The sequence below is a fragment of the Oratosquilla oratoria genome, chromosome 13 (assembly GCF_046742065.1).
Source record: "Oratosquilla oratoria isolate Oo_2021 chromosome 13, ASM4674206v1, whole genome shotgun sequence".
Classification (NCBI taxonomy): Eukaryota; Metazoa; Arthropoda; class Malacostraca; order Stomatopoda; family Squillidae; genus Oratosquilla; species Oratosquilla oratoria.
This window is the reverse complement of record NC_134789.1, coordinates 54,647,759-54,673,461: the sequence shown is the minus strand read 5'-3', so window position 1 is coordinate 54,673,461 and position 25,703 is coordinate 54,647,759. Positions and strand designations below refer to the sequence as shown.

Genomic DNA, 25,703 nt, shown 5'->3' with positions numbered 1-25,703 from the left:
TTCTTTGAGGTAAAAGGAAGTGAACGTATTTTGGCTCTTCCATATACCTGCTTGAAGAACCTGGTTGACTGACAGATTCTTTCTGAAGACTAGGGAGGTCCCTACTGCCCTAAGGTCATGGGCAATCTGTGTGGTTCATGTCGTAGGCTCTGCAGATGACTTCCTTTGTCCAGTAAGAAATGGAATTCTTAGTGATGGGCTTCGGTCTACCTTTAGTAGAAATGAACAACCTCTTTAATTCTGGTCGAAGATGTTCGGTTCTCTTGAGGTAGGTCCGGATGGCTCGTACCGGGCATAGTACTGTTTCAGTCTGTTCTCCCCCTACAAATTCGTCTAAGGACGGAACACTAAAGGACCAGAATCTAGGGTCGGATTTGGCAGGATCTTGGTTTTTGGCAATGAATTGAGGCATGAAAGTGAAGGAGACCTCTTTCCATCCTTTGGAATGGGCGACTCTATAAGAGATGGCGTGTAACTCCCCTACTCTCTTGGAAGATGCCAGGGCTAGCAGAAAAAACTGTCCTCAAGGTGAGGTCCTTCAGATGTGCCTCTCGGAGGGGTTCGTAAGGGGGACCCTGCAGAGAGTTCTGGACTAATGCCACATCCCGTGGAGGAGAACTGATTTCCCTGGGGGGGGGCATGATCTTTGAAGTGCCTGAAGAGCATGGAAATTTCCAGTGAAAGGGCTAGGACCATGCCCTTCAGAGAAAACACCTGAGTTAGAGCTGCCCTATAGCCTTGTACTGCCGAGAGGGAGATCTTCTTGGACTTCCTGAGGAAGTGGAAGGAGGCGATCTCAGGAATGGTGGCTCGATCTGGGACTATCTTCCTGGAGTGGCACCATTTTGCAAAGGCATTTCATTTCCCTTGATAAAGGTTAGCTGAGGAAGAGCAAATAGGAGCGGACATGTCCTCCGCCACTTCTCTGGGAAAACCCTTCTTTAGGAGGATCCGGACCATAGTCTGAACGCGTGAAGATTGAGTGCTGAAGGGTTCTTGTGCCAAGCCCCGTTGATGGGTGGATGCAGAAGATCTGGTCTTCCCTGAAGGGCCAGAGGCTCTTCTACTGCTAGCTCGAGGGCGTCTGGAAACCATGGGGCTTCGGGCCACCAGGGAGCGATCAAAGTCATCCGAAGGTAGGATGCGTGTCTTGCTCTCAGGAGTACCTTCTGGAGCAAGGGAAATGGTGGGAAAGCGTAGGAGTCTGGGTTGTCCCAACTTTGCAGAAGAGCATCTTCTCCTGCTGCCAGAGGGTCCGGGAGAGGGCTGAAATATATTGGGAGTTGGTGATTCCATCTCATTGCAAAAAGGTCCACTAGAGGGGAGCCCCATTTGCTGAGGATGAAGTTCGCTACCTCTCGATAGAGGGACCATTCTGTGCTGATTATCTGATTCTTTCTGCCGAGGTGGTCCGCCCAGACATTCCTCTTCCCCGGGATGTAGCGGGCTTTGAGTGACACTTGGAGATTCTTGGCTAGGTTGAGGATGTCCATTGTCAGAAGGCATAGTTCCTGGGAGACTGTTCCCCCCTTGCTCATTCAGGTAGGCTACTATCGAGGAATTGTCCGACATTATGCCCACTACTTTTCCCAAGACTTGATCCTTGAAGTGACGGAGAGCCAGGAGTACTGCTTTCAAATCAAGCCCATTGATATGGGCTGTCCGCTCGACTGTGGACCAGGAACCGCTGATGTGATCGTCGTTGAGGTGGGCTCCCCAGCCCTCCTTGGAGGCATCGGAGAACAGGAGGACTTCTGGGGGAGATGGGCCGAAGGGCATCCCCATGAGCAGGTTGCACGGGCCTTCCACCAGAGAAGAGAATCCTTGACTTCTTCAGTGAGGGAGATGTGTTGTAGGGGTTCTCCCTCTTGCGGGGCTCACTGAGACTTGAGGAGCCACTGTCTACTCCTGGGGATTAACCCCTTCCATACGGTGCCACACACGTAGGTGTCATGAGGAGCAAGTGGATTCGTGACGCTGCCATATCGGCGTCTTGATTATATTTATTGTAGTCGCCCCTGTGTTTTTACATTCTCCCAAATGCGCCCTGAATCCCATTCTCTGTGGTTTTCAAAATTCACGGGTGAAAGAGAGAACGATCGATATAAGCGGTGACTATATTTTATGATGCGAGTATTATTACGACACGTCATATGGCTGGCATTGGCTGCTGCCCGCGAGATTTAAGTCCCGTACTGAAGTGGTTAATCTCTCTACGGAGGCCATATGGCCCAGGAGGATTTGGCATTGTTTCGCCGTCAGGAACCTGGTCGATAGTGCCTGTGCAACTAGAGAAGCGAGATTCTGGATCCCCTTTTCTACTGGGAAGGACTTCATTAGGGAGGAGTCCAGGACCATACCCAGGTACGTGACTCTCTGTCTTGGTAAGAAATCTGACTTTTCCGGATTGACTACTGTGCCCAATTTCCGGACAAAGGTTAGGACCATTCTCAGGTGTTCTTGGCATAGCTGGGCAGAATGTGCAAGGATCAGCCAGTCATCCAAGTAACGGAGTAGGTGAATTCCCCTGGAGTGGGACCACGCTGAAACGAGGTTGAACACACTGGAGAAGACTTGGGGTGCTGTGGAAAGTCCGAAGCAGAGGCAAGGGAACTGGAAGGTGTTGCCCCTGTGGACGATTCTGAGGAATTTCCTGGAGGAGGGATGCACTGGTATGTGGAAATAGGCATCTTGGAGGTCCAGTGACACCATGAAGTCCCCTTGCCTGATAGGTGCCCTTAAGGACTCTGGGGTGTCCAGTCGGAACTTCATCAGGGAAAGGAACTTGTTGAGTGGAGACAAATCGATGACGTTGAGTGGAGACAAATCGATGACTGGTCTCCACACATCTGTTGTCTTTTCTACTAGGAATAGCCTTGAGTAGAACCCTGGGTCCGGAGTCGAGACTTCCTCTAAAGCTCCTTTCTGGAGCAGAACGGAGATTTCCTCCGCTAGGGCCCGCCCGCGAGCCGAGTCCGGGTGGTAGCTGCTGACTTGGATGGGATAGGGGGAGAGGTTTGGGACAGTGTGAAAGGGAAGACAATAGCCTGTCTTGATGACTTGGAAGGTCCAGTCTTCTGCCCCGGCCTCTTCCCATGCTCTCCAGTAGAGGGAGAGGCAACCCCCTATCTTGTGCGGAGGGGCTGGCGAATTCCTAGGATTCCTGTGAGGGAGTCCGGAGCCTCTATAATGTTTGCGTCTAGGATCTCTAGTCGTAAAGGGACGGGGCTTTCCTGTCTGCCTTTTCGACTTGGAGTGGAGGGGTGGCCTTTCTTCATTCTTCGAGTGAGGAAACAGCTGTCTTTGCGGCTGAGGGGTCCTATGGGCTGATGGGGGGGTTGGCCTTGGCCTCGAGGTAGGGACGGCTACTCTCTCGATGGCTCTGTTATGGCTCAGTTGGTTTTTGCTAGTGCTTGCTCAATCCACCTTGTCCGGGGGAATCAGTATGCGGGTTAGAAGGGGGGCCCTCTTCAATGGAGCATAAATTTCTCTGAGGAGGGGATCACTGGGGTCTCCTAAGAAGATGTCTCTCCTGCGGGACCCAATGTTGGCCCAAGACGTCAAGAGGCAGGCCGCTCGATGCTTCAGAGCTCTGCTCGAGCTTTCCCATAGAGACTGGAGGTTGCATTCCTCTTGGGGTTGCAGCTCGGGTAAAAACTCCCTTACTGAAGCCAAGACGCATTCCAGCCAGAAGTGCACCGCGAGAGAGAGAGCCAGGCCCTGAACGAGGTCTCTGGATTCTCTGCCGGAAAGGATGACGTTTCTTCTGAGCAGTGAATCCACGTCCGCTTTGACAAGCTCTGGTAACCGAGCCGGGATCAAGGTTTGTCCCTGATGGGAAGTAGAAGCGTTTTTGCTGTTCCACTGGAACAGAGCGCCAGCGCGGTTTTTCGGTTGCCCGGGTGGTGAGTGCGTCAGAGGCCTGGTTCATGGCTTGTACCGTCTGTGTACTCCATGGGAGTTGGATTGGAGGCAGTTTCGTTGTTTGAGAATTGCCCGTCCTGAAGATTTCAGACTCGAACGTGACTTCCTCTTCTTGTGGAAGGCTCAGTTGATTAGCTCTCCTAACTTTAGAGAGGATCTCTGAGCAGGAGGGTTCAACAACCATCGGGGATTCCAACTGGGAATCCTGCGAATTTTGGCAACTTGCCCTTTCATCCCCGGTGCTGTGGACGTCGTCGCCGTCGTAGCTGGCGTCTGTCCGGTCAACGAGAAACACCGCGTCTGCAACCTCGTCCCTGATCTCTGTCCTCGTGATCAAAGGGCATGGAAAGGTCACCGTTGATCACCCGGCTCTTCCTAGGGTGGGTGTTATGCGTACTGCGGGATTCCTGAATAGAAGAGACTAAGGGGCTCTTTGTCTTCGAACCCGGGTTCTTTGTCCATGCCGGCGTCGAGTTTCCGGGATGGGTCGGGGGCAAGCCGCAAGCGACCTCATCCGGGAAAAATCTCGTACAGGAGCGGTAGCTAGAGGTGGCCTGAGGCGCATGCCCGTCTACGCTAACCGTCCTGGTCAAAGGAATAGAGGACAACTTGGCTTGAGAATGACTCGAAGTCGACGTTGTACCACTTTCCTGTCTACTACGCGTTGGAGGAGGGACAGTCGAGTTTCTGGGATGGGTCAAGGGCAAGCCGCAAGCGACCACATCCGGGAAAAATCTCGTACAGGAGCGGTAGCTAGAGGTGGCCTGAGGCGCATGCCCGTCTACGCTAACCGTCCTGGTCAAAGGAATAGAGGACAACTTGGCCTGAGAATGACTCGAGGTGGACGTTGTACCACTTTCCTGTCTACTACGCTTTGGAGGAGGGAGAGAATTGCTCGTCTCCTCTAAAGACGTAGTCTGCCTTCTCTTGTTTTTGGGGGGTGAAGAGGGAAGCCATTTTCTATGCTTGCGCACCTGTTTCCCTGCATGTGCATTCCTGTGAACATGAAAGTACACGGACCACTGACTACCATCCCACTGAATGCACGTCTCACACGGGGATGAAGGTGAACACTTGAGAGCTATACACTTGATACACCAAATGTGAGGATCCACTTGGGCTGGCGGTAAGGGGGTGGCAGTAAGGGTTGTGTGCCTTCGGCGAAGGCACACAACCCATCTTGAACAACAACAATACTGTAGCCAGATTCCATACTTACAGTGAAGGGTAGGATACCCAGTGGGGGTTAAGGGAATAATACAGGAAAGGGAGATGGCACTCAATAAATTCCAGGACACAGGATGGCGTAGGGAAACCCCGATGAAATTGAAAGAAGACGAACTCTTTAGCGTCCTGGGAGTGAGCTGGCGACAATCGAAGCGGGTTGCTTGATTTTTGGCACATACATAAATATTAAACCGTTGATTAATTAACGGTTCGCTGTCGTGCTAATAATGGATTTTGACTGAGAATCGGCCCATTAAGGGGGAAACCCATAAAAACTAAACATGTATAGTTGAGAGATGTTAACTCGTTCACTACCGCGAAGAGAATGGTTATAGTGTGCGAGACTTGGGGTGGAGGGCAAGGGCCCCCCCCCCCTTGCCCCAATAGGGCCCCTTACTGAGGATAAGCGTTGCCCAGACCCACAGAGTGAGGATTTTAATTTAGCGGTAGAAATATTTGCGCTACGTGAAAGTATCCTATTGTAAGGAGTACCGGAGAGTTTGTATTCTTCGGAACAATATAAAATTGGTGAAGAAAAAATAAAAAAAAGTGCACTCTGAAAGGGACCTTGGAGTAATAATCAGCAAAGATATGACACAGGATAAACATATAAACAAAATAGTCAGAGAAACCTTCAACCAATTAAGGTCAATGAAAGGCATTTGACTACTTGGATGAAGAAATTATTAAAAAAATATTAGTTACATTGGTTAGACCAAAACTGGAATGCGCAGCGACACTATGAAGACCAAGTACTAAAAAGAATATAAGGAAACTAGAAAGAATACAGAGAGCAACAACAAAGTTGGCACCAGCTCTTTCCAAATTAACATACAAACAAAGATTATCGAAATTGGAACTACTAACACTGGAGCAGAGAAGAGAAAGAGGTGATCTACTGACTATATTTAGAATCATGAAAGGGATGGAAATCCATGATAGGAATGATTGACTAAAAAATGACAATGGAAAAACAAGAGGTCATGAAAAGAAACTCAAAAAGGATAACTATAGAAGAGATCTGGAGAAAAAAAAAAAAAAAAAAAAAAAAAAAAAACCACATAGAGTACTGGATATCAGGAGTAACTTGGATAAAGAAACTGTGTGTGCAAATACTATTCAAGATTTTAAGAAAAAACTTGATGTTGATAGATACAAACACAGATCACCATGAGCATAGCTCCCTTCCAGTGTAATACAACCAGGTAAATAAATACAAACCTTCAAAAGTTGCACAGCATTCCTGACGACCATGAAGGCAGGTGCCTCTGGAGCACGGGCTAGAAAATCAGCAATGGGCATGTTGGCAGGAGCAAGAAGTTTTGTGTGCAAACACAGTTCCTATCAAAAACAGGTGAAAGGGTTGCATTAGGTAAATTAGGTTACATGTTCAATTATTATTGTACAGTCAAAAAATACTAATACATAACTGACATGGAAGGGGTCACAGTATGCCCAAGATCACAGAAAGGTTAAACAACAACTTATATGGGTTACTCAAGATAAGCTTAAACCTGTTACATCAGTAACGAGTTTCCCTAAATCAAATAAAATCACCTGGTAACTGCCAAAATAAATGTCATATAGACATATATATATATACCAAATGCTTTTTCCCCCTTACATGGGAGGTAGCCAAAAACAAAGGCATAAAATCCACTCCTACCCATTTCTTACCCACATACTCCACTCCCACCCAACCCCCTCCCTCCCTCTTAATTTGGGTCCTCCTGGATGACGGGTCACCCCTCCATTTCGCCCCCTGCCCTGGGTCAGAAGCAATGCTGCAAGACACAGCACATCCACAGCAAGGCCACTTCATTTAATTGGCAACCCATCCTCTCTGTCCCCTCATGCAGAAAAAGAGAAGACAGAGAGAAATCCCTTTGGGCTGCATCAAAATATCATTCACCCCACCCTTCCATGCATCACACCATCATCTATACACAACCATTATCCACTCACCCCTATTTTCTGTTTTCTATCTTCCTTCCTCAACAGACATTCCCCTCTTTCCCAATGCCCATTTACCCCATCCATCCATCTCATCCTTGGTTGTCCCCCTCATGTTCACTCCTCCCACCTCTGCCTTCCACACCTTACTAAACTTTCTTCACTCATTCTTTCCATGTGTCCAAAACATCCTAATACTTTTTTAACAACCCTATCTCCCAACTCCCTTTCCACCCCTGCTCTCCTCCTTACCTCCTCGTTTTTCACTCTATCCATCCTAGTAACCCCTATCATACTTCTCAGGGATTTCATCTCAAACACATTAAAACTCTTATGTTCTATGTTTCTGCCCTATACAGTGCTGTTGGCACAATCACCCCTTCATACAATCTCCTCTTAGCATCCACTCCCAAATGTCTATTTCTCATTATACTTTTTAATCCACCAAGGCATTTACTTGTTACTCTCAATCTGTATTCTACCTCCACCTCTACCCCTCCCTTTCCTGCCACATTCACACCCAAGTATCTAAAGCTATCCACTTCCTGCAGTCTCTCTCCCTTAATACATCCAATTTGCTGCCATCCTCTTCCCTTGTACATCTCATCACATTACATTTATCCATATTTATCTTCAATTTCCTTCTTTCACACACCTTCCCAAACTCTGTCACTAACTTCCTTAATCACTCCTCTGATCCTGCTATAAGTGCAGAGTTGTCAGCAAACAACAACTGGTTTATCTCTCATTTTTCTCAATTTTCTATAACCATCTCCAATCCCCTTCTCTATTACCCTCACACCACCCCATCATGTATAAATTGAAAAGCCAAGGCGACATGACACATCCCTGGCGATGTCCCACCTTTATCTCAAACCATCCACTCTCTCCATCTCTAATTCTAACACAGGCTCTACTATATACATACGTACATACATATACCAAAGGGAGGTATATACGTACATACATATACAAGGGACGTAGCCAAAAACAAAGGCATAAAAACCACTCCCACCCATTCCATCCCAAACATACTCCACTCCCACCCATCCCATCCCAAACATACTCCACTCCCACCCATCCCATCCCAAACATACTCCACTCCCACCCACCCTCTTATCTTGTCACCTCCTGGATGAAGGATCATCCCTGCATCTCACCCACTGCCCTGGGTCAGAAGCAGTGTCATAAGTCACAGCACATACAAAGCAAAGCCACTTCATTATATCGGTGATCCCCTCCCCCCTCTCTGTCCCCTTATGCAGAAAAGGAGAAGACGGGGAGAAATCCCTTCAGGCTGGTCAATTTATTTTTCACACATACTCCCTTACTCCCATCCCCCAACCACTCCCCCTCATACATCACAGGCTTCTCTTGTAAAAATTCTTGACTGCTCTCAACACCGTTCCTCCTATCCCATATATCTGCAGTACCTCGCAGTGCCTTCCTGTCTACCCTGTCATAAGCATTTTCCAAATCCATAAAAACCTAAAAAATATCCTTACCTTTTCCTAAGTTTTCTCACATATCTGCCTTACCACAAAAATCTGATCCACACAACCCCTACCTGTCCTAAACCCACACTGTTTCTCACCAATTATTCCCTGTTCCTCTCCTAATCCTTTCAATCAAAAACCTACCATAAGCCTTCCCAACTACAATCCACAAACTCCCTCTGAAACTACTACACTCACACTTGTCCCCTTTTCTTTTGTAAAGTGGAACTATGCAAGCACGGTTCCATTCCTCCGGCACTCTACCCTCTTATAGACAATCATTAAACCTCACCAGACAGTCCACCCTCACTGTACCTTCCTTTTTTAGACACTCCACATGGCACCCATCCAACCTAGGTGCTTTATCTGTTCTCATCATTTTTATAACCACTTTCACCTCATATAGACACTGGAAGGTTAATCAAAATAGGCTATGGTGCTTCACTGCCAAGGGTGTCACAGATGAATAAAATAGCCTCATAAATGCCAGAATACAAGTGGAAGAGGGTGACACTGATATGGGGCAGCCAGAATAAGATACAAGTTGTCCAAACTGAGGCCTATAGTAATATTATACTCCTATCACTTGCAATATTATACTTCTCTTACTTGCAAAGGTGTCCTGAGTATTTCTGGTGTCTGGTATGGTCTAAGTGAAGCGAATCTTGTTCTAGAGAACAAGTGGTAACAGATCCCTGGTTGACATCTTCCAGCTCGGCCTTTTCTCTGTTGACTTGATGCCTGACAGATCCATACAGCCTTCAGGCATGAAACACCTGCTATGGCATCATAACTGATCTGTTTAAATAAATATCCCATTTGGTTATTGGTAACAAGGAAGTGATCATGCTTCACTACTGTTTTAAGGCTACCAAGTTATAATAAATTGCACAGTGATGATAAATGAAATACAATCAAACAAAATCTTCTACAATCAAACAGAAAAACTTTCCTACCTCCTTGACTTTTCCAGAATCAATGACATAAACTACATCATTTATGGTTACGCTAGATTCTGCGATATTTGTCGATAAAATAATCTTGCGGACACCGGTGGGTGCTGGTCGAAAGACTCGTTTTTGATCACTTGACTGAGGGCAATTAGAAATAATGTGAAAGTTGTAGCACAGAAACATGTCAAATATGAATACATAACTTTTGGAAAAATAATATATTCAGTTTATTCAATCACAATAGCAATAAGTAAAGCAGTATAATAAAATATTGTAAATATTATGGAAAGCTCAAATTGAACTATCTTCTTACTCACTTGCATACTTGAGTGTAGGCAAAATATTATATATTTTCCACCAGGAAGGAATTTCTTCTCTTCAGCAAGTATTCTTTCTCGTAATGTCACTATATCATCATATCCAGGCAAGAAAATTAGGATGGCACCTGTCATAAAATGAACATAAACCTGATTAAGCCAACTTTAATCCAAATCAATCCTTTAGACAGTTCATTTTATTCAATTAATTAGGTGATCTGACTGCCTGAATAAAATAATTTAGTACATTTCACAAGAGCACTTATTATCTTCCCTACTGAAACTTTATCAACCAGTTCAGTTTATTAATTTCAAGGCAGAAACTTCAACAACTGTCAGCATTTGGTGAAGATTTCATAATTGGCTTATTGGGCCACTATGAAATAACCTTTATTCTATTAAAGTGAAAATGTATATATAATTGTACAAACAAACCAAAGAACTTTTTCCCCCTTCTAAGGGGAGTGGCCATATCAAAACACTAATCCAACCCACACCCATTCAAACCCATTCATCACCGCTCGTATCTTTGCCATCCTAGATAAGGGTCCTCCCTTTCCCTGCCAAATTAGAATTACCAACTTTGGAACAAAGAAGGGAAAGAGGAGACCTACTATCTATAGAATTATGAAGGGATTGGAAATCTTAGATAAGAATGACTTATTGAAATGGGACAATGGAAAAACAAGAGAACACGAAAAAAATAAAAATAAAAAAAGATAATTACAGAAGAGATCTGAAAAAAAAAGCTTCCCATTCAGAGTGATAGATACAGACGCTCCTCTACTTACGTTCATTCGTTTTACGTTTTTTCGATTTTACGTTTGAACCGACTAAAAAAATGGTTTTTTTTTTGAGTGAATTTTTTAGTTTAGCGCACTCTCTGTAGTTCAAACGATACTTATGCATGACGCTGCGTCCATTGTTTAAATGGCACAAACTACAGACTGAACGTGTCTTGCCTCCTCCTCCTCCTCCACCATCTCAATTTATGTTGCTTGAATTTAATTTATTTGAAATTAATGTAATTATTTTACAATGTTATGTGTATAATTAATGATTTAGGGGTGTTTTATAAGATACGGTAATAGAATTTACGGATGTATGGTACAGTAACAACTTACGTTCATTTTCAACTTACGTTTGGCCGTTCGGAACGTAACTAAAACGTAGGTTGAGGAGCGTCTGTACTTGGAACAAATTGGACAAAGAAACAGTGTGTGCAAACACTATTCAAGATTTTTAGAAAAAACTTGATGCTGAGAGATACAAAGACGGGTCACCACAAGCATAGCTCCCTTCCCATATAATACAACTAGGTAAATACTTCCCAGGTCAAAGGCAATGTAGCAAGACACAGCATCTCCACAGTAGGGCCCAACAGCCACAGCTGTTTTAGTCCCACTTCCTCACCTTCTCAAAAAAATTATGGAACAGACAAGAACATCACTTCAGTTTGGGCCATTCCTTCATCCTTTCACTTCCATCTTTTCCACTCTCTCTTCCTTGCTTGCCAGACATATCTTAGGCATCTTATGCCCCCTTCATGTTCTCTACACACCTTTTACTAACACTTCCCCTCACGTTTACTCCATCAACTTCTACTTTCCACTCTTTGTCTTTCCTCATTCATTCTTTCCATATGACTAAATCACCTTAGTACTCTTTGATCTATCTTGCATTTCTCTCTGTTCCCTCCCCTCCTCCTTATCCCACAATGCAATTTTTTGTGCATTTCAGCACTTCCTCCTTGAAACATTCTCATTCTTCCTCTAGTCCTGTTTCTCCTTTATACTTCACCACATCTTATACCTTTTTGCCCTTTACAAGGGAGGTAGCCAAAAAGGAAAAGGCATAAAATCATTCCCACCCATTCCATCCCTCAATACACTCCACTCCCCTCCACCCTTCCTTTTATCTCAGCACCTCCTAGATGACGGGTCATCCCTGCACCTTGTCCACTGCCCTGGGTCAGAAGCAGTGTCACAAGACACAATACATCCACAGCAAGGCCGCTTCATTAAATCGGCGACCCCTCCCCTCTCTGTCCCCCCATGCATAAAAAGGAGAAGACGGGGAGAAATCCCTTCGGGCTGCATCAAATTTTGCTCACACATACTAACTCACCCCCCATCCCCCTGCCCATTCCACCTCATGCATCACATCATCATCCATATACAACCATTCTCCATTTACCCGTCTTCTGTCCTCTACCGTCCTTCCTCAACAGACATTCCCCTCTTCCCCAAAGCCCCCTTCACCCCATCCATCCACCTCATCCTACGACGTCCCCTCATGTTCACTCCCTCCACATCTGCATTCCATACCTCTTTTACAATCTTTCTTCACTCATTCTTTCCATGTGTCCAAACCATCCTAATACTCTTTCATCAACCCTATCTCCCAACTCCCTTTCCACCCCTGTTCTTCTCCTCACCTCCTCATTTCTCACTCTATCTAGCCTAGTAACCCCCATCATACTTCTCAGACACCTCATCTCAAACATATTCAAACTCCTTCTCTCTTCCCTCTTCCTCTTTTATGTTCCATGTTTCTGCCCCATACAGTGCTGTTGGCACAATCACTCCTTCATACAGTCTCCTCTTAGCATCCCTTCCCAAATGTCTATTCCTCATTACACTTTTTAATCCACCAAGGCATTTACTCGCTTCTCTCAATCTACATTCTACCTCCACCTCCACTCCACCTTTTCCTGCCACATTTGCACCCAAGTATCTAAAACTATCCACTTCCTCCAGTTGCTCTCCCTTCATGCTCACTTCCAGTCTGCTGCCACTTTCACCCCTTGAACATCTCATCACCTTATTTTAACCCACATTTACCTTCAGCTTTCTTCTATCACACATTCTCCCAAACTCTGTCACCAACTTCCTATATATGTACAACACTGAATGGGCCCAGTGATTAGAGATACATTCTAACAACCTCAACGCACTTTCATTCTAAGCCATCAACATCGGTAGACCCAATGGGGCCACATGCATACATACATACATATATCAAGGCTTTTTCCCCCCCTTACAAGGGAGGTAGCCAAAAAGGAAAAGGCATAATATCATTCCCACTCATTCCATCCCTCAATACACTCCACACATCTCCACCCTCCCTTTTATCTCAGCACCTCCTGGATGACGGGTCATCCCTGCACCTTGTCCACTGCCCTGGGTCAGAAGCAGTGTCGCAAGACACACCACATCCACAGCAAGGCTGCTTCATTAAATCACCGACACACCCTCTCTGTCCCCCCCATGCATAAAAGGAGAAGATGGGGAGAAATCCCTTCGGGCTGCGTCAAATTTTGCTCACACATACTACCTCACCCCCCATCCCCCCGCCCATTCCACCTCATGCATTACATCATCCATATACAACCATTCTCCATTCACCCGTCTTCTGTCCTCTACCGTCCTTCCTCAACAGACATTCCCCTCTTCCCCAAAGCCCCCTTCACCCCATCCATCCACCTCATCCTACGACGTCCCCTCATGTTCACTCCCTCCATATCTGCCTTCCATACCTTTTTTACTAGTCTTTCTTCACTCATTCTTTCCATGTGTCCAAACCATCCTAATACTCTTTCATCAACCCTATCTCCCAACTCCCTTTCCACCCCTGTTCTTCTCCTCACCTCCTCATTTCTCACTCTATCTAGCCTAGTAACCCCCATCATACTTCTCAGACACCTCTTCTCAAACACATTCAAACTCCTTTTCTCTTCCTCTCTTATGTTCCAAGTTTCTGCCCCATACAGTGCTGTTGGCACAATCACTCCTTCATACAGTCTCCTCTTAGCATCCATTCCCAAATGTCTATTCCTCATTACACTCTTCAATCCACCAAGGCATTTACTTGAAATCAGTGATCATATGACAACTGCCGTGGTAACTAACCAACTGGTTAGTTACTACGGCGCTTGTCATATGATCGCTGAGTTCGAGTCCTTGGCAGTACCATATTTCTGCATGTGGCCCCATTGGGTCTACCGATGTTGATGGCTTAGAATTAAAGTGTGTTGTGGTTGTTAAAATGTATATATATATATACACATATATATATATATATATATATATATATATATTATATATATATATATATATATATATATATATATATATATAATATATATATATATATATATATATATGTTATATTTTGCACATGGTAGCTCCTTAAACCCAAATTATGAGGTTAGCTCTGTGTTAAGATCAAGAAAGTACATGGGTTACTCACTTTCCTTACTTTTAAGGTAACATTACCTCAACAAATGAACACATGCATCTATGATTGTTTGATTACAAACCTGGGGGTTGTGCTGTATGAATGTGATGACAAAGCGTGAAGACTAGATCTGTATCAGTAAGATCATCAGGAACTGAGTGATGGTAAGCCTCTAGTAACTTCTTGTCCTCCAGACTCATTGAATCTCCTTTGACCCCATCACCTTTGATGTTGACATCTTCTTCAGGCTGGGCATAATCCACACCCTCGCAGGCACTGATAAATCAATGTGACAAATTTCATCCTATGGCTAACAATCAATGCATTTAAAACTAAATATATTATAATTATAAGTCCATGAAAAATAAGTGGGTAAACAATTAGCATGAATTCTTATGGTAAGCCTGTAACTCTGAACTTCAAATGTTACCTATATGCTTGTAATAAGTCCAAGGCTTCTTGCTGGCCTGTGCTCTTTGCCCATGTTGCTGCTGTCCAATTGTTAGCTGCTGTCAGCTGTAATGATGCACCCATGGCAAGAAGCTGTTCCATGATATCTACTGCTCCTCGCCCTGCGGCCACCATGAGTGGTGAGGCCCATGTCTCTGAATGCTGGAATGAATTTATGTCTAAGTTTGTGTACTGTATTTTCCAAAGTATGTGCCATCTGGGGTATTGGCTGCATGTTATTGTGGGGTTAAAAGCTGCATGCTACTGAGCAGCTTTTATACATACATACCCAGTACTATAAAGAATATAAGGAAATTAGAAAGTATACAAAGAGCAATGACAAAGATAGCACGAACACTCTCCAGAATGACATAGAACAAAGATTGTCTAAATTGGAACTACCAACCCTGGAACAAAGAAGAGAAAAAGGAGATCTACTGACTATTTACAGAATTATGAAAGGAATGGAAGTCCTAAATAGGGATGATTTATTAAAGTGGGACAAAAGAAAAACAAGAGGACATGAAAAGAAACTAAAAAAGGATAGTTATAGAAGAGATCTGAAAAAGAATAGCTTCCCCCACAGAGTGGTGGATTCTGGAATAAATTAGATGAGGCAACAGTGCGTGCTTGAAGAATTTAAGAACAAACTTGATGCTGAAAGATACAAAGATGGGTCACTATGAGTGTCACGTGGGTCACGTGACGAGCTTGGAGGACTGTCGGCGCGGACGTTTGGTCACCCCCGCTGACCACGTGAGTCGGCCCGAGCTTGGAGCTTGGAGCTTGGTGCTGGTTAGCGAGCACACCTGACCGGCCGAAGGTCTGTCAACGTGAGGCCATGCTTGGCTTCAGTGCTGCCAACTGTCCCTATACGAGGTCACTACTGCTGTGCGCATGCGCAGATCGCCACCACCCACTCTCCCTCACCCTCCCGGATGTATAAGAGGGAAGGACAGAGAGGGATAGTACACACACTTTACGGCCGTCTGCCGTTGAGGGCGGACCCCCCCCCCCTCCCAGTTCCACGGAGGGAGGGCACCAGGACAGAAGGAGACCAAGGAGGAGACGTGCGCCCGTCCACCAGGACACAAGGGGACTCGTCGGAGCAGGACACAAGGAGGAGACGTGCGCCCGTCCACCAGGACAACAAGGGGACTCGTCGCAGCAGGAGACCAAGGAGGAGACGTGCGCCCGTCCACCAGGACAACCAGGGGTCTCGTCGGAGCAGGAGACCAAGGAGGAGACGTGCGCCCGTCCACCAGGACAACAAGGGGACTCGTCGGAGCAGGAGACCAAGGAGGAGACGTGCGCCCATCCAAGGACACAAGGGGACTCGTCCGAAGAAGGAATCTACGCTCGAGGAGTGGTTTAGTATACATGTAGACTTGTAGTCTTGTAGTCTTGTAGACATCACGCTGGTGATATTTATTCTATTATGTGGTTTTGAGAAGTAGATAGGATAGTGCTCTGTGTTGATACCCAATAAAAACACGTGTTAGTGTTACCTTGGTGTTTCTTTTCTCTCACGTCCAAATTCTCAATGATACCGAGTATATACCTTTATTTGTACCCCCCTGACACTGGCGCCCGAACAGGGACTCGGTTGAGAAGAGAGAGATAGAAACATAAGGTGCTGGTCGACAGCTGTTGGATCCAACCCGAGCCGTAGGCAGTCAGAGCTGTAGGAGTGCTTAGTTTTTCAGCCATTCAGAGCTGTAGGAGTGTAGTTTCAGCTAGCGTGAGCTGTAGGAGTTTAGTTTCAGCTAGCGTGAGCCGTAGGCAGTCAGAGCTGTAGGAGTGCTTAGTTTTTCAGCCATTCAGAGCTGTAGGAGTGTCTAGTTTCAGCTAGCATGAGCTGTAGGCAGTCTTATTTTCCAGACTTGGAAATGTGTGTAGAACAAATACTGCTGTATCTTTTTGTCCCCAGATCCGGAGGAAGGAGACATCGTTTTTTTTTACAGTACACCTTTACATACACACACACACACAGACATTCGACACTTGTATGTCATGCCTTTTTTGGCCAGAGAAGCCACAGCTACTCCATCTTCCGACGGAGTTTTCCCTCAAGGAAAAAGAAAGATCCTGAGGTTTTTCGCTCATACCGGAAGATCGAGGTAGCAAGGCTAATAGGCACATTTTCAACTCGCGACCCGCGTCGCGAGTTGTTCCCGTCGGAGGAGGAATGTCACGTGGGTCACGTGACGAGCTTGGAGGACTGTCGGCGCGGACGTTTGGTCACCCCCGCTGACCACGTGAGTCGGCCCGAGCTTGGAGCTTGGAGCTTGGTGCTGGTTAGCGAGCACACCTGACCGGCCGAAGGTCTGTCAACGTGAGGTCATGCTTGGCTTCAGTGCTGCCAACTGTCCCTATACGAGGTCACTACTGCTGTGCGCATGCGCAGATCGCCACCACCCACTCTCCCTCACCCTCCCGGATGTATAAGAGGGAAGGACAGAGAGGGATAGTACACACACTTTACGGCCGTCTGCCGTTGAGGGCGGACCCCCCCCCCCCTCCCAGTTCCACAGAGGGAGGGCACCAGGACAGAAGGAGACCAAGGAGGAGACGTGCACCCGTCCACCAGGACACAAGGGGACTCGTCGGAGCAGGACACAAGGAGGAGACGTGCGCCCGTCCACCAGGACAACAAGGGGACTCGTCGCACCAGGAGACCAAGGAGGAGACGTGCGCCCGTCCACCAGGACAACAAGGGGACTCGTCGGAGCAGGAGACCAAGGAGGAGACGTGTGCCCGTCCACCAGGACAACAAGGGGACTCGTCGGAGCAGGAGACCAAGGAGGAGACGTGCGCCCGTCCAAGGACACAAGGGGACTCGTCCGAAGAAGGAATCTACGCTCGAGGAGGTCCTCGCGCCCGCAGTGCGAGGAGTGGTTTAGTATACATGTAGACTTGTAGTCTTGTAGACATCACGCTGGTGATATTTATTCTATTATGTGGTTTTGAGAAGTAGATAGGATAGTGCTCTGTGTTGATACCCAATAAAAACACGTGTTAGTGTTACCTTGGTGTTTCTTTTCTCTCACGTCCAAATTCTCAATGATACCGAGTATATACCTTTATTTGTACCCCCCTGACAATGAGCATAACTCCCTTCCCGTATAATACATACATACATACATATACCAAGGCTTTTTCCCCCTTACAAGGGAGGTAGCCAAAAAGGAAAAGGCATAAAATCATTCCCACCCATTCCATCCCTCAATACACTCCACACCCCTCCACCCTCCCTCTTATCTTAGCACCTACTGGATGACGGGTCATCCCTGCACCTTGTCCACTGCCCTGGGTCAGAAGCAGTGTCGCAAGACACAATACATCCACAGCAAGGCCGCTTCATTAAATTGGCGACCCCCCCCTCTCTGTCCCCCATGTATAAAAGGAGAAGACGGGGAGAAATCCCTTCGGACTGCGTCAAATTTTGCTCACACATACTACCTCACCCCCCATCCCCCTGCCCATTCCACCTCATGCATCACAACATCATCCATATACAACCATTCTCCATTCACCCCTGTCTTCTGTCCTCTCCCGTCCTTCCTCAACAGACATTCCCCTCTTCCCCAAAGCCCCCTTCACCCCATCCATCCACCTCATCCTAGGACGTCCCCTCATGTTCACTCCCTCCACATCTGCCTTCCATATCTCTTTTACTAGTCTTTCTTCACTCATTCTTTCCATGTGTCCAAACCATCCTAATACTCTTTCATCAACCCTATCTCCCGACTCCCTTTCCAACCCTGTTCTCCTCCTCACCTCCTCATTTCTCATTCTATCTAGCCTAGTAACCCCCATCATACTTCTCAGACACCTCATCTCAAACACATTCAAACTCCTTCTTTCTTCCTCTCCTATGTTCCATGTTTCTGCCCCATACAGTGCTGTTGGCACAATCACTCCTTCATACAGTCTCCTCTTAGCATCCATTCCCAAATGTCTATTCCTAGGTAAATACATATACCAAAGGCTTTTTTTTTTCTACCTACCTTATACAGGGGAAAAAACCTTTGGTATATGTATGAATGCATAAAAACTGCTCAGTAGCATGCAGTGGATACTTTGGGGTTTATATGGGTCATCCTTATGGACCAGAGCGACACATAATTTTGTCTGTGATAGAGGAAATATCTATTCGTAGATAAATGATGCTACTTTATTAAACTACGACCGTCTCTCTGTTACGCTATCCCTCAACTCTTACTACTGTCCTGCGCCACTTCTCTGAATATTTGTTTCCCTTTTTGCCGAACCCTGTGGTAGGGAAGAAAAAATACTGCCACTGAGTGTTACCACTAGTTGTAAAAGGCGACAAAAATGGGACAGGGATGGGACTAGGCATCCTACTCTCTGTAGCCCCAAAGGGGACATTCCTAGAAAAAAAAAGCAAAGGCATAAGAGGGATAGAATGGGTGGGGATGGTTTTTATGCCTTTGTTTTTTGGCTACCTTCCTTGTAAGGGGGAAAAAGCCTTTGGTATATGTATGTATAAGAGGGACTGGGAGTTTTCCAACCAGAACCCTAAGGGTTGGGTCTTTTAATATTCATGGATGTGGTACAGATGAGAGAGAAAGGGAAGAGATAGGCAGTATGTTTGTTCCTTATCCTATTAACTGAAATATACAGTTTGATGCACCCTGAGTACAACTGATATGACTTAAATGTTTTAATTATACTTTCATAGCTTCTGAACTGCACTGGGGTGCAGTAGCCTAGCCTTTCTTTTTAGCATCTACTAAGTACAGATGAGGTGATTACACAGTTTCTGGCTGCATTCATAACCAGTCATTTCAACACACCTAAAACAAAACAAAGAAACTAATATAACAATATACAAACAATGCATACGCTCAGTGATGAATTATGCGAGTCCTGCATGGGCTCCTAATCTCAGTGAGACACACCACAACACCCTTCAAATCATACAAAACAAAGCCCTAAAAACAATTACAGGCTGCACAAATACAACACCTACAGACCATTTACACCATGAAACAAAAGTCCTCAAAGTCAAGGACCACCTCAACATGAGAGGCACACAAACACTTGCCGCAGCCACCACAAACACATTACACCCGCTACACTACATAGCAGAACACCCACACACACCAAGAAACATTAAAACAACACCCAAAGACCTTTATCACGCACAGATACTCTCTTCTCTTCCTCCACAACCACCAAATAGCCTCCGGAAACATATTCATAATCATATCACTCACCGCTCCATTAACACACTGAAAGACAACACACTGCTGCATGCCAGACCCCCTGATATCCACCCATCTGAATCCTCTCTCCCACGAAAGGACAGAGTCCACTTGGCCAGACTGCGGTGCGGTCACCTCCCAGCACTTCTAAGCTACCAGAAGAGGCTGGATGACCGCGTTGTGAACAGCTGCCCAGGATGTAACACTTCACCCCATACCATACAACACATAATGGAAGACTGCATTATACACAATCATGCACGCAAACAACACAACATACGCTCTATAAAGGATTTGTGGGAAAACCCAGTTTCGGCTGTGGCATTCCTTGGGGAGACGGGACTGCTCGGACAGCCAGTCTAGGGAACGACAACAACAACAACAACAACACACCTAAAATTCCTCATGCAATTCTCACTACATTTACAATGATACAAATGCTGCACCATCTCTTAAGGGATAGCCTTGTCCTGTAATGGGCCACTAAGACTGAACTTGACATTCCGCTCGAACCAAAAGGAGAAATGACATCCAGCTGTTGCTCCTTTTTTTCCTATTTTTGTCCCATGCTTGTCCTGCACTAATACAACACAGACAGCAGTGCAAAGTTCTTCCTAGAGATCTATGGGAAGACCCACAAACCACTGTGGGGTTGTGGGCTTCCAGTCAGCGAAACTTAACCACTTCAGTATGAGTCAAATTCTCACATGCAGTATCAAGTGCCATATGTACAATGCATCACACTACTCACATTATAAAATATAAAGTCACTGCTGTATTACTTGTTATTTTACTCTGAGTAATAATAAATACAGAAAACATTATCAAACCAGTTCATAGAGTCTGGGGGTAACTCATGTACAACTACAAAAAAAATATATAATCAAGACGCTGATGTTGGCATCCTCGTGTACCCATTCATGCCTCATGATGCCTACGCAGGTGTCATCGTACCAAAGTGGTTAAGGCAACAATTACTATTATCATTATTATTATTACTATTATCATTATTACCTGATAATCAGGAGAGACATTCTCTGACAGAATGAGATACATCATTTGAGAGAAAGATTCCTCAGATCCCGTCAGAAAGGCCTCTTGTATGCATCGGTCCATCTCCTGGCGTAACGAAGCATCAGTTTCATTTCCTGAAAACACATTATCGTATATTAATGTGACAGTGGGTGGTAAGGTTATAATGCCCTGACTTTCTCTTGCAAGACATCCCTGGTTTTCAAGAAACCAGACACATCCACTAGTTCAGTTTATAAATTAATCAGTGAAGAGATTTTTTGTTAGTCATGTGTGAACAGTTTAAATAACATTAATAATAATACTTTTCTTTGTGGAACTCTATTGTAAATCTTTTGGTTCTATACAGATGGTTGCATTTGTATTCTCTGCCAACTAGGAAATGAGGGAGGGAAGGAGGGACAGAAGGAGGGGGAACATCAGTTTACAGTAGTAGGGCAGTGGACAAGATGCAGGGATGACCCGTCATCCAGGAGGTGCCAAGATAAGAGGGAGGGAGGGTAGAGGGTGGAGTGGAGTGGAGTGGAGTGTATTTAGGGATGGAATGGGTGGGAATGGTTTTTATGCCTTTTTCTTTTTAGCTACCTCCCTTGTAAGGGGAATAAAGCCTTTGGTATATGTGTGCATGTACAGTAGTAGGTAGAAGGTAGCCACTGGCTGTTAGCTCTATGTGAAAGGATGAAATGCAGTTAAATTCATACACAGATCTTGGACTCAGTCCAAAGATGATGTGCTAAACCCTACACTTCCAGATGAGGGTGGGGGTATTGACAGGTTTTAAAAATAAGTGACAAGGAAAAGATTATCTCTTGATGTCTGCTGCAGGACAATCATTTGCAGGTGCTGTCACTGATCCCAAGGAGGGAGAGAGAAAAGGAGAAAGGAAAGGACAGAGGAAGAGAAATAGAGACAGGAATGGGTAAGAGGAAAGGAATAAGAGGGGAGAAAATATACATACATACGTACATATACCAAAGGCTTTTTCCCCCTTACACAGGGGGTAGCTAAAAAGAAAAAAGCATAGAAACCACTTCCACCCATTCCATTTCCTATATATTCCACTCCCCTCCACCCTCCTCCCTCCCTCTTATCTTGGCACCTCCTGCATGACGAGTCATCCCTGCACCTTGTCCACTGCCCTGGGTCAGAAGCAGTGTCGCAAGACACAGCACATCCAAAACAAGGCCGCTTCATAAATTCGGCGACCCCCCCTCTCTGTCCCCTCTTGCAGAAAAGGAGGGGACGGAGAGGGGGGGAAAATATACTGTACGAAAAATCTATATATATTTACCAGCTCCAGAATTGTTTGTTTTGGATCTTGAATTTGCACCGACTGGTCCCTTTACGTTCAACTTGCCCGTGATTGCTGGAGGGAATGACTGAGGAGTGTGATTATTTAATACGTTGCTGGCAGACGAATGCTGTTGGTTCAATTGCTGCGTCCATGCGGTTGCCATCTTCTGTCCACTCTGTCTTTGCTGTAACTCCTTTTGAGCCCGTTGCATGGAAGGAGTCATGTAGTTTGTGCTGAAAGTGAATTTTACCCAATTAATGTATACAAGTAAAAACAAGACTTGTGTACAATGTTGATGCTAAATTTACAAAAAGATGGCACCATCTAGATAAGAATGAAAGGTGAGAAAAGGGAAGGAAGGAGCAAGCACAGAGAGAGAGAGAGAGAGAGAGAGAGAGAGAGAGAGAGAGAGAGAGAGAGAGAGAGAGAGAGAGAGAGAGAGAGAGAGGGAGAGAGAGGAGGGGAGGGAGAGAGAGGAGGGGAGGGAGAGAGAGGAGGGGAGGGAGAGAGAGGAGGGGAGGGAGAGAGAGGAGGGGAGGGAGAGAGAGGAGAGAGAGAGACAAAGAGAGAGAGAGAGAGAGAGAGAGAGAGAGAGAGAGAGAGAGAGAGAGAGAGAGAGAGAGAGAGAGAGAGGGAGAGAGAAGAGAGGGAGAGGGAGAGGGAGAAAGGAGAGAAGAGAGGGAGAGAGGAGAGAAGAGAGGGAGAGAGGAGAGAAGAGAGGGAAAGGGGAGAGAAGAGAGGGAAAGGGGAGAGAGGAGAGGGAGAGAGAGGAAAGAGAGGGGGAGAGAGGAGATAGGGAAAAAGAGAGGAGAGAGAAGAGAAGAGAAGAGAAAGAAAGAAGAGAGAGAGAGAGAGAGAGAGAGAGAGAGGAGACAGGGGGATAGGAGGGTAGGAGAGAAGGGAAAGAAGAGGAGAGAAATGGAGAAAGAGAGAGATTGAGAGAATGAAGGAAGGGGGAGAGGGGAGGAGGGGGAGAGGGGGGAGAGGGAGGGGGAGAGGGGGGAGAGGGAGAATGGGAGGAGGGGGAGAGGGGAAAGAGGGAGAGTGGAGGAGGGAGAAATAGGAAAGAGGGGGAGGGGGAGAAGGGAGGAAAAAGAGAGTGAAGGAGAAAAAAACATGAGGAATTTAAAATGTCATGAGAATAAATTAAGAAAGACAACATGTCTAAAGGAAATACAGGTTTCCATACAGACTAAAAAATTGTTTGGGAAAGGTTAGAAGGCAATGTAGTCCTTACTGGAACAATACATGAACTCAAATCTAAATATACAAACATATACCAATGTTTTTTTCCCCCTTACAAGAGAGGTAGCAAAAAAAAACAAAGGCATAAATCCACTCCCACCCATTTCATCCCCTCATGTTCCACTCCCAATTCACCACCCCTCACTCCCTCCCTCTTTCCTTGGCTCCTCCTGGATGACTGGTTATCCCTGTATCTCGCTCACTGTCCTTGGGTCAGAAGCAATGTAGCAAGACACAGTACATCCACAGCAAGGCTGTTTCATTGAATCAGCAACTCCTCATGCAGAAAAAGAGAAGACGGGGAGAAACCCCTTTGGGCTGCATCAAAATATCATTCACACATACTCCCTCACAACCCCCCCACCCCTCACCCACTCCCTTCCATGTTTCACTGCATCAACCATTCACAACCATTCTCCATTCACCCCTATCTTCTGTATTCTACCTTCCTTCCTCAACAGACATTCTCCTCTTTCCAAATACTCTTTTACCCCCATCCATCCATCTCATCCTTGATTGCTCCCTCATGTTCACTCCTTCCACCTCTGCCTTCCACATCTTTTACTAATCTTTCTTCACCCATTCTTTCCATGTGCCCAAACCATCCCAATACTTTTTCATCAACCCTATCTCCCAACTCCCTTTCCACCTCCACTCTTTTCTCACTCTATCCAGCCTAGTAACCCCTACCATACCTTTCAGGCATTTCATCTCAAACACATTTAAACTCTTACTCTCTTATGTTCCGTGTTTCTGCCCCATACAGTGCTGTCGGCACAATCACTCCTTCATACAATTTCCTATTAGCACCCATTCCCAAATGTCTGTTTCTCATTACATTTTTAACCACCCCCCCAGGCATTTACTAGCTAAATATATCTAAATATGATAAATGGAAATCAAGGCTACAGACCAAGTTGGAACAATATATGAATTTTAAAACAGACATGATAAATTGGAGAGGAGACAAGACCTCATGAATGCTGCTTTTTCCCTGTATACTACAATTAGGTGAATACATTTTGTTAAATACATGAAAGTGAGAGAGAAAGAGAAAAACTGAGTGCAGGGAGGGAGAGAGGGAGAGAGAGACAGAAGATTGAGATAATAGAGAGGATAGAAAGGGTGGAGAGAGAGAATAGAGACAGAGATACTTACAGTTTTAATACATCTTCAAGAAAATACTCTTTAACTGGATAACACTTTCCTGGAACTGAAAATATTTCATTATTAATATAAAAAAATTAATTGATAAATGTAGTAATATACATACATTCATATACCCAGGGCTTTTCTCCCTTACAAGGGTGGTAGCCAAAGTCAAAGGCATAAGTCCACTCCCACCCATTTCATCCCAACATACTTCACTCCCATTCACCACCCCTCCCTCCCTCTTTTCTTTGCTCCTCCTGGATGACAGGTCATCCCTGCACCTCCCCCCCACTGCCCTGGGTTAGTAGTAATGCAGCAAGACTAGACCTGTTCAAAAAACAACTTTTTCATATTTTCAGAAGTTACTGAACTCTCTCCCATACTTTTTGACCTGAAAATGCCAAAAATTACATCCACTTGTATCTAGGATATATGGAAGCATTGCTGCATGGAGGCTGAATTTTTATTCCAATCTATCTTACCAAAAGGGCCAATTGAAGCATTTATAAGCATATCATTCATGCATACTCCCTAATGTAGTACATACATACATATACCAAGGATTTTTCCCCCTTACAAGGGAGGTAGCCAAAAAGGAAAAGGCATAAAATCATTCCCACCCATTCCATCCCTCAATACACTCCACACCCCTCCACACTCCCTCCCATCTTAGCACCTCCTGGATGACGGGTCATCCCTGCACCTTGTCTACTGCCCTGGGTCAGAAGCAATGTCGCAAGACACAATACATCCACAGCAAGGCCGCTTCATTAAATCGCCGACCCCCTTCTCTGTCCCCCCATGCATAAAAAGGAGAAGATGGGGAGAAATCCCTTCGGGCTGCGTCAAATTTTGTTCACACATACTACCTCACCCCCCATCCCCCCGACCATTCCACCTCATGCATCACAACATCATCCATATACAACCATTCTCCATTCACCTCTGTCTTCTGTCCTCTCCCGTCCTTCCTCAACAGACATTCCCCTCTTCCCCAAAGCTCCCTTCACCCCATCCATCCACCTCATCCTAGGACATCACCTCATGTTCACTCCCTCCACATCTGCCTTCCATATCTCTTTTACTAGTCTTTCTTCACTCATTCTTTCCATGTGTCCAAACCATCCTAATACTCTTTCATCAAACCTATCTCCCAACTCCCTTTCCACCCCTGTTTTCCTCCTCACCTC

General features: G+C 45.6%; 1 protein-coding gene across 5 annotated transcripts in view; it reads right to left on the bottom strand.

Moving 5' to 3' along the window:
* Positions 1-25,703, bottom strand: part of LOC143032430 (3'-5' RNA helicase YTHDC2-like) — a 135,332-nt gene that overhangs the window by 83,088 nt on the left and 26,541 nt on the right. For all 5 annotated transcript variants that reach the window (XM_076197204.1, XM_076197202.1, XM_076197203.1 and 2 more), the window contains exons 9-17: positions 24,520-24,574; positions 22,114-22,349; positions 20,805-20,938; positions 14,540-14,721; positions 14,192-14,385; positions 9,871-9,998; positions 9,557-9,691; positions 9,210-9,398; positions 6,373-6,492 (exon numbers count right to left, since the gene is read on the bottom strand). In XM_076197204.1, the coding sequence (XP_076053319.1) occupies positions 6,373-6,492; positions 9,210-9,398; positions 9,557-9,691; positions 9,871-9,998; positions 14,192-14,385; positions 14,540-14,721; positions 20,805-20,938; positions 22,114-22,349; positions 24,520-24,574 (1,373 nt within the window). The remainder of the gene's footprint in view (positions 1-6,372; positions 6,493-9,209; positions 9,399-9,556; positions 9,692-9,870; positions 9,999-14,191; positions 14,386-14,539; positions 14,722-20,804; positions 20,939-22,113; positions 22,350-24,519; positions 24,575-25,703) is intronic.